Source organism: Lygodium microphyllum, chromosome 20 (genome assembly GCF_053477565.2).
Source record: "Lygodium microphyllum isolate KBCC chromosome 20, Lygodium_microphyllum_v1.1.10, whole genome shotgun sequence".
Classification (NCBI taxonomy): domain Eukaryota; kingdom Viridiplantae; phylum Streptophyta; class Polypodiopsida; order Schizaeales; family Lygodiaceae; genus Lygodium; species Lygodium microphyllum.
In genome coordinates this window covers 56,637,759-56,645,783 of record NC_141154.1, presented here as the reverse complement: position 1 = coordinate 56,645,783, position 8,025 = coordinate 56,637,759, and the positions used below count along the sequence as shown (strand labels likewise).

Sequence of the window (8,025 nt, the reverse complement as noted above, 5' to 3'; positions counted from 1 at the left end):
AACGTTTCATCTATATATATGAAATTTCGTGTTCTACATACATTATTTTGTTTTCAGTACAAAAATCTTTGAAATAATCTTTCTATGTTTTTCCTAAGCATACAATTTTTTTTTCACACCTCTGTTTTACACATCTATCAGCGCATCTAAATTGCAGGATAAATGCGTGTCTATTCTTGTAAAAAACTTGCAGAGTAAACGCTTTTTTAGACGCGCAGATACACGCGTGTATAGATGCACATTATGAATATATCCACTTTTTTATAAATATGATTATATATTTGCGTAGTGCATCAATATGCGCATCTATATGGGCGTGTAACTCTGACTATAAGCGCACTTTTAGATACGAAATTTTAGACGCAACAGTAGATGTGGTAATAAATGCACCCGACATTTTTTAACGCAGTTCAAATATTGCGTCTACAAGTGCGTCTATGGAGCCTTTTTGTTGTAGTGTAATGCATATTTGCAAGGATAGTACCCAATGTCACTTTGTTAAAAAAGTATTCTCCTTGGAATTGTATACTTTAACAACCAATCTAGCATAATTGATGAGAAATCGATATTCTAATTGGCAAAACATTTTAAAGGCCTCATGAATATTACTTCATATATAAATATTGTAGCATGCTTTAGACACATGATCATGACTAGAAGTGATGATCAACATGAAAGCTTACCTTATCACAAGGAGAACACCAGTTTTAAAATTAAACCTATCAAATACTTATATCACAAGCTAAAAGTTCAAAGGCATAGTATAATTTCCAAGATCACGATTGCTCTTCTATGGTTCACACTTAATAGAAAGGTTTGTGCTTTTCCACTTACAAAGCAAAAATAAAGGACAAGGTCATGGTCTCCTTAATGTAAGAAATTCTAAAGGAGGATAACAAATAGTTATATAATTGAACTTTAGACATTGTAACATGTGCACCAAACATACAAGTTGTTACAATGATAAACTTATTAAACGGTCCAACATGATGACTCATGTAACAAAGTAGCAATAGTCCAAGTTCTTGTTTACTGCAAAGAAAGTTGTGATGAAGCCTTGAAGGATTTCTCGTAAGTATTTCAAGGGACTCATGATCCACACATTGCAAAGGATGAAGAAATAGTTTGAATATTGGTTCTTCTAATTTCAACATTGAATTAGTGGTGGCAAGAGTGTGCATATGTAAAAAGGAAAGTTGATATATGATGGTACTAATCCTTGTGAAGAAAGAAAAAATAGTAGATAGTTGGTGACCTAAGCAAAGGAACCATGATGATTTGTGCCCTTGTTAATCATAATTGGTGCAAAAAGCATTGAAAGCTCGAATTTAGTTGGGTTCACAAAGTAGTGGATAATGTTTTATGCTCAAAGAACCAAATACTTAATCAACATGATGACATCAAGAATTACATCGTGGCTTATTTGGTTAGTCAAGTGACAACTCCAAAGTTCTAACTTGTCTAGTTGAGCCCTTTTCAATGAATTTATTTTTGTCTTCCTTCCTTAACTTAGGCGATTGTCACTTGGAACTCACAAATGTGTGTAAATTGGATTTATTACATGGATTCGTGAAGCCAGCTGTAGCAATTAGGAACTACAATAAATTTATCCAAGTTGACTAAAACTATGCAAGCTAGACCCATGGCCCATGGGGCATGATCCATATGAACACATGGAGTTTAGAGTTGAACCTCCCTATTATAAAGTGCATATATGCAATGGTCAAATGGGATGGCAATTCAAGCCACATGCACCTTGAAATCGCAAAGAATAAAGAGAGCCATCTTGAGTTGGTCATGAAGGGGAAAAAAAAAACATAAACTACAACACTCATGTGATAGGTCAAAGCGCTAGCTAAGCAATGAAGAGGGGGAAAGAGATGTTTGATTTGATAATGTGAGCATGTTTTAGGGAGCAAAGCTTCAACATAATACACTTATTAGACCTCATTGAAGTCATTATAACACTGCAGGTGAGCATCTCAGCTGCTGGGGTAGCCCAAACGCAGAGACTCTCTCTCTCTCTCTCTTTCTCATTTGAGAGCTGCTTCTTCGTCGACTATACTCTCTCTCACTCTCTCTCTCTCTCATTTGAGAGCTGCAGCTTCTTCGCCGACTATACACTCGAGTCGCAGATGGCAATCGTTGCCAGCTGCTTCAGTAATTATAAGCTGGCAGTTAATCATAACTGCATGTTAATTATTGTGCTGATTATAGCTGCAACATTAGCTGTGCCATCTAGCCAGGCCGATCTGAGCTCCGAATTCTACAGCACATCGCATCCCGAGTATGTGCAGTTTGTGGACGGGGGCGAAGTGATGGAGTTGAAGCTCGACCAGACGAACGGTACTAATTAAGCTCTTTATTAAACTGCATTGTTAGCTTGCTAATTATCCTTCATCAGTGGTAAAAGATTGAGATGTATCAGCTGATCAAGTGATGTTCTCTGTTGGAATATATTAGCTTCATCCTGCGAGACATATGATTCGTACCTATTCGGGGTGTTCACCATGCAGATGAAGTTAGTGCCGGGCAATTCTGCAGGGACAGTGACGACCTACTATGTGAGTAATAATAGTGAGTATTAGACAGTATGAGTATGCTTGATTCTTAGACGGATGCCATTATCAGAATCATTGCTTATTAGAAAGGAGTGACGCAGATGTATGTTGATTATTAATCATTGCAGAAAGAGTTTTAGTTCTAGTCAATTCCCCATTGACACAGGCTGAATATGCAGTGGTTCCTGTGTAGAAGCTCATGATAGCATAGCAGAAAGGATGTCTATGTCATATTCCTATACATTCGAAAGTACATGTCATTATTCCTATGTACAATAAAGTATGTCATATTATTTGTACATAGTACTTTTTAACATTTTGAGCTGCTACAAGGGAACCCTAGGGCTAGCTTGTTAAAATGGGACTCGGGCAAATATTGTAGGCACACTTCAATTCTCATCCTTGATACAAATAGGCTACACACTTGCAATCCCTAATGCTTTTCGCATTTCCCATGTTGGAAAGAGGCTTCATGTTTTTCAATGTTTCCCTTAGTATTCAACACCATGAACTTTTGCACATAAGACTCCACATACCTTGTTAGGGGTGTGGTGGGGAGCAACAAGGTTGCTAGCACCAAGAGGCCTAGGTAGGTGTGGTGGGGGGTAGGGGACTACTGACTACCTCATAAATAGAAGCTCAAGATTTTGTCACGATCTGCATGGTGGGAACTATGGTGGGAAAATACCTGCAACTTCTTGTGGGCCAACCAATCATGTGTGACTCCGGCAAGCTAGGTATGTGGTAACTTATGTGTGGAAAGGTCGACATGATACTGAAAGTAGTAAGAGTTGAAGAAATGGAGATTTGTATATGAAAGTAGTAAGAATTGAAGAAATGGAGATTTGTATATGAAGGAAAAGTTCCATAGGGAGTTTTTGACATTTATGCATGTGAGAAAATAGCCTTTTTCCTTGTTTTTCCATATGGCATCCAATGTCATGAGGTTCTCCTTGGGAGGCACCCCATATGTAGCTAGGTGTAGTTGGGGTTGGGGCTAGAGGCTCCACCTTGGGTGAGCAACTCCGGGGCCCCAAACGCACCTAGCTAGGTAAGGGGTCGCTCCCTCTAACCCCTCGGTCCCTCCCTCTAGCCACTCGCACTCCTCGCAAAGCTCATGTTGTCTAAAACTTCTCAGTGTGAGAAGCAACCTTCTTCTGTGTGTGCGTGTGCTGGTTAGAGGCGATGATGATGGGGATGATGGGTGTGCAGATGTCTTCGATGGGGCCACACCACGATGAGCTGGACGTGGAGTTCTTAGGGAATGTGACGGGGCAGCCAATCGTGTTGCAGACGAACGTGTTCTCCAACGGGGTCGGGGCGCGGGAGCAGCGCATGTATCTCTGGTTCGACCCCACCGCCGACTTCCACAACTACACGCTCATCTGGAACCACATGCAAGTCGTGTAAGACTCTCTCTCTCTCTCTCTCTCAATATTTGTTATTGCAACTTGCCAGCTTCCCTCCCGTTTTCTTCTCTTCCCGATAGAACGTGACACTATAGTGGGAACTTATTCAAATTTCTTGTGTATGGAAAGTGCGCAAACGTTGAAGGCTTTATCATGTCTGTCCAGGTTTCTGGTAGACGGCGTACCGATCCGGGTGTTCCCGAACGTGGAAGCACAGACCGGAGTGCCGTACCTCCTCTCACAGCACATGAAAGCGTACGCGAGCCTATGGGACGGCGACAGCTGGGCGACGGAGGGCGGGAGGATCAAGGTCGACTGGACGCAGGCGCCGTTCGTGGCGTCATACAGGGGCTACAGCGCGGATGCGTGCGGGGCCGGGGCCTCCGCCACGTCAGCGAGCGAGTGCGCCGCCAGCAGGTGGTGGGGCCAGATTCGGTACCAGGCCTTAGACGAGGCGCAGCTCGGGGCGCTGCAGTGGGTGAAGCAGAACTACATGATCTACGACTACTGCACTGACAAGTCCCGATACGAAGAGACCCCCCCCGAGTGCTTCTACACCACCCCTGTCCTGCCCCCGCCATCGCCAGCTGCTTCCCCTGCACCCTCTCCTTCTGTAACAGTCTCAACAGTATCCTCGTCACCATCTCCATCTGCTAATTTGCCACCTTCGAATTCTCGTCCTGATATTATTCACTCCCCACAGCCCTCTCATGCCGCAGCTCCACCTTCAAATTTGACATCTCCTGGTCCTCAGTCCCAAAAGTCCTCTGGGGCACCACCTCTTATATCGATCCCTTTGGTCTTAGCTTCCCCTTGGGGCGGCCTCTTCTTACCCGCCTTCATCTTCACCTTCTTATGACCACATCAACCATATCTGGACCTCAATCTCTAGGAGAGGGCATTTGTAATACTTTCTATTCTTTCCATTCTTAGGGCATTTGCAATACTTTCTATTCTTTCCATTCTTTCACATGGCTCCTTCAGTTGAGCTACAAGTTACACAGATAAAGATTTAGCTTGGCTATAATCTCTCTCTCTCTCTCTCTCTCTCTCTCTCTCTCTCTCTCTCTCTCTCTTTAAGGGTAGGTTTAAATTTCGTTAGTTGAATATACCTTTGGGGTAACACTATTCATTTCTTTTCATCTATAGTTTTTTATATAATGGCATTTTTGTACAACTATCTTTGATTGTTACTCCATCAAAGACGAAATTAGGGAATTTTACACTTATTCAAGTGTCATTTGCAAACCAACTCAAGGAATCCGTAGCAAAATTGATACTTGTATAATGATTAGTAGTATATTTTTTGTCAAAAACATGTATTCTTGATTTTGTCTAAAAGGGTGAATGCAACGATGTAGATGTGTGTTATGCATGTGATGACTTATCTTATTTTTGCATTGAAACATTAACCTTATTATATTATGTCCATATTTGTAAGATTGTACTTTGTATTGATTTATTAGATTTCATTATTATCATGTTCCATGTCTTTTCTAGGTTTCTCATATGTTCATGAGAGTAAAAATTAAGTTTGATCATAATGAGTTGATACCTTACAGAGAGCTTAGTGTCTTTTCTTTGGAAACAACAAAATTGTGGCTTCAAAAAAAGTTTAGGAAAAATTATAACTGGAACCTTATCTTTATTGTGACAAAGATGCCAATAGTATGGCACAATGCTCAATCTTAAAACCGATCCTCATATAAAGAGAGCCAAGGTGGCAAAACTTATCCTCATATAAAGACAACTAGCACTCATATAAAGTTGATTCTAGCCAAACAAAGTTGAGTAGGTAGCATAAAATTGAAAGCTATCTGGTGGTTGATGGTTCAAAAGTTGCTAAATTTGGATTGAATTCTTTCATTATCCTTCCATTTTAGCAACTTATGGGTGATGCTCAATCCTAAAATTTAACTTGCATTAAGCCAATAGTGTGGCATGCAACTCAATCTAAAACTTTAGTCTTATGCTTAGAGAATAGTGTGGCATGAGCCTAAATCTTAAAATATTTAGCATATCGTAAAGAAAGATAAATATTTTGAAAAATAGACAATACAAGGGAATGGGGTGATAGTGATGGTGATTTGCGATGCAAAATAGTAGCCTTGCTATCAACCTCGCTAAAAGCATCCCTACTAGCGTCACAAATTAAAAGTTGTGATGTTAATAGCACCACTTTTTGTGACACTTAGAGCTGCATAGTGTTGCTGATAAGGACACAAATACGAAACTCGTGTGGCATTTGTTGAAAATATTTGCAAGAGAGAGTGGGAGAGATCACCGATTTGAGAGGAAGAGGGAGAGAGAACGAGAGCTCATCACCGTCACCACCATCATATACAAAGAAGAAGAGGCAGAAGTGTGCAAGTGAGAAAGAAGGGAAGCCGCAAAGAGTAGGTACAAAAGAATTCATCTTTGGGTCTTTGAGATAGGTACATTGCCCCTTCTTACTTTGTTTTTGTGTGTTTTTTTTTCTTTGTAATGAAATGCATTGAAAGAGAAGGAGAAAGGGAGGAAGGAAAGGAGGGAGAAAAAGGAAGGGAGAGGAAGAGAGAAAGAGGGAGAGAAAGGGGAAAAACAAAACAAAGAGGAAGAGGAAGAGAGAAACGAGACTATGAAGGGAGGGAGAGAGGAGGATGAGTAAGAGAAACAACAAGGGAGAGACGGGGAGATGGAAACAAAGAAAGAGAAAACAAAGAAAGAGAATGAGAGAAAGAAATAGAGGGGGGAGAGAAAGAGAGAGGGAGAGAGAATGAGGAGGTAGAAAAGAAGGGTGAGGTAAAGAGAGGAAGAAGAGTGGAAAGAAGAGAGAGAGAGAGAGAGAGAGAGAGAGAGAGAGAGAGAGAGAGAGAGAGAGAGGGAGAGAGGGAGAAAAAGAGATAGAAAGAGAGAAAAAGAGAGATAGAGAGGGAGAGAGAAATAGGGAAACAATGAGAGAATGAGAGAGAAGGGAAAGAGATAAAAATAAAGGGAGAGGGGGAATAGAAAGACAAAGAGAGGTGGGGAGAGAGGGTCTTTCAATATCCTTGTTTTTTAAGTTTTTTATTTTCTATCTTTGATTTTGATTGTAATGAGATACATTGAGTGAAAGTGGGGAGGAAAGGAGAGAGAAATAGAGAAAAGAAGGGAGAGAAAGAAAGAGAGAGATGAAGATACATAAAAAATGGGAGATGAAGGGGGGCAAACAAAGAGAGAGAGAGAGAGAGAGAGAGAGAGAGAGAGAGAGAGAGAGAGAGAGAGAGAAGTGGTCAGAGAAATAGAAAGGGGGATGGATAAAGATGAACAAGGATAATGAGAGGGGAAGAGAAAAGGAATAGACAAATAGAGATGGAAGGAGGCAAACAAAGAAGGGGAAAGGGGGAGAGAAAGAGGGTTGGCAAGAGAAATAGAGAGGGGGATAGATAAAAATAGATAAAGGTAAAGAGAAGGGGAGAGAAAAGGAATGGATAGAAGTAGAGAGATGGGAGAGAGAAAGAGAAACAATGAGAGAGAGAGAGAGGGGGGGGAGAAACAAAGTTGAAGGGAAGCAAATGAATAAAGGAAAAGGGAGAGAGAGAGAGGGGTTGGGAGACAAATAAAGAGGGGAGAGAGAAAATGAATGGATGGAAATATAAGAATAGAAAGCGAGAAAAATAAGTAGAGACTAAAATAGAGAAAGATCATCAATAAGGGAGACAAAAATATATTGTTTGTCATAACATAGACCAAATGGACAATGATGATGGTCATGACATCCAAGATCGTGAGGTGTATCTTAATCAACATATTGCGTGTCCTTGCACTCAATGCTCACTCAATGCAAGCTAGCAATCAAATGAAAGTGTCACTTATCCATAGACCACGTGCGATGCTTCCACGAGTTTCAATCAGAGATCATTGACCAAGAAATCTCATACTTTGGGCAAACGGTAAGAAAATTGTGTATCTATTATGCTTTACATTCATAAAGTAATTGAATATCACATACAAAATTCTAAACGTGCCTTGAAAATGTCTACAGAGAGGTGACACTCCATCCCAACAAGGAATATATCTATTGGGGCCTATCAAAA

The 8,025-nt window shown here is 40.7% G+C and overlaps 1 protein-coding gene across 2 annotated transcripts; it reads left to right on the top strand.

The window, feature by feature from the left end:
- The first annotated feature begins 1,913 nt into the window (after nucleotides 1-1,913).
- On the top strand, nucleotides 1,914-5,173 carry LOC148018922 (putative xyloglucan endotransglucosylase/hydrolase). Of its 2 annotated transcripts, none has more exons than XM_087701094.1 (4): nucleotides 1,914-2,346; nucleotides 2,464-2,564; nucleotides 3,774-3,967; nucleotides 4,136-5,166. In XM_087701094.1, the coding sequence occupies exons 1-4, from the start codon at nucleotides 2,136-2,138 to the stop codon at nucleotides 4,827-4,829; spliced, it is 1,200 nt and encodes a 399-aa protein (XP_087557220.1). In that variant the 5' UTR covers nucleotides 1,914-2,135; the 3' UTR covers nucleotides 4,830-5,166. The 2 variants fall into 2 exon arrangements, with proteins under 2 accessions (XP_087557220.1, XP_087557221.1); XM_087701095.1 differs by having other exon boundaries at nucleotides 1,926-2,346; nucleotides 4,100-5,173.
- Nucleotides 5,174-8,025: the final 2,852 nt, after the last annotated feature.

Coding starts and splice junctions, on each gene's coding strand:
- LOC148018922 (XM_087701095.1), top strand. CDS start 2,136: ATGGCAATCGTTGCCAGCTGCTTCAGTAATTATAAGCTGGCAGTTAAT. Junction 2,347..2,463: donor GAAGCTCGACCAGACGAACG/GTACTAATTAAG, acceptor GGAATATATTAG/CTTCATCCTGCGAGACATAT. Junction 3,968..4,099: donor TGGAACCACATGCAAGTCGT/GTAAGACTCTCT, acceptor GTGTATGGAAAG/TGCGCAAACGTTGAAGGCTT.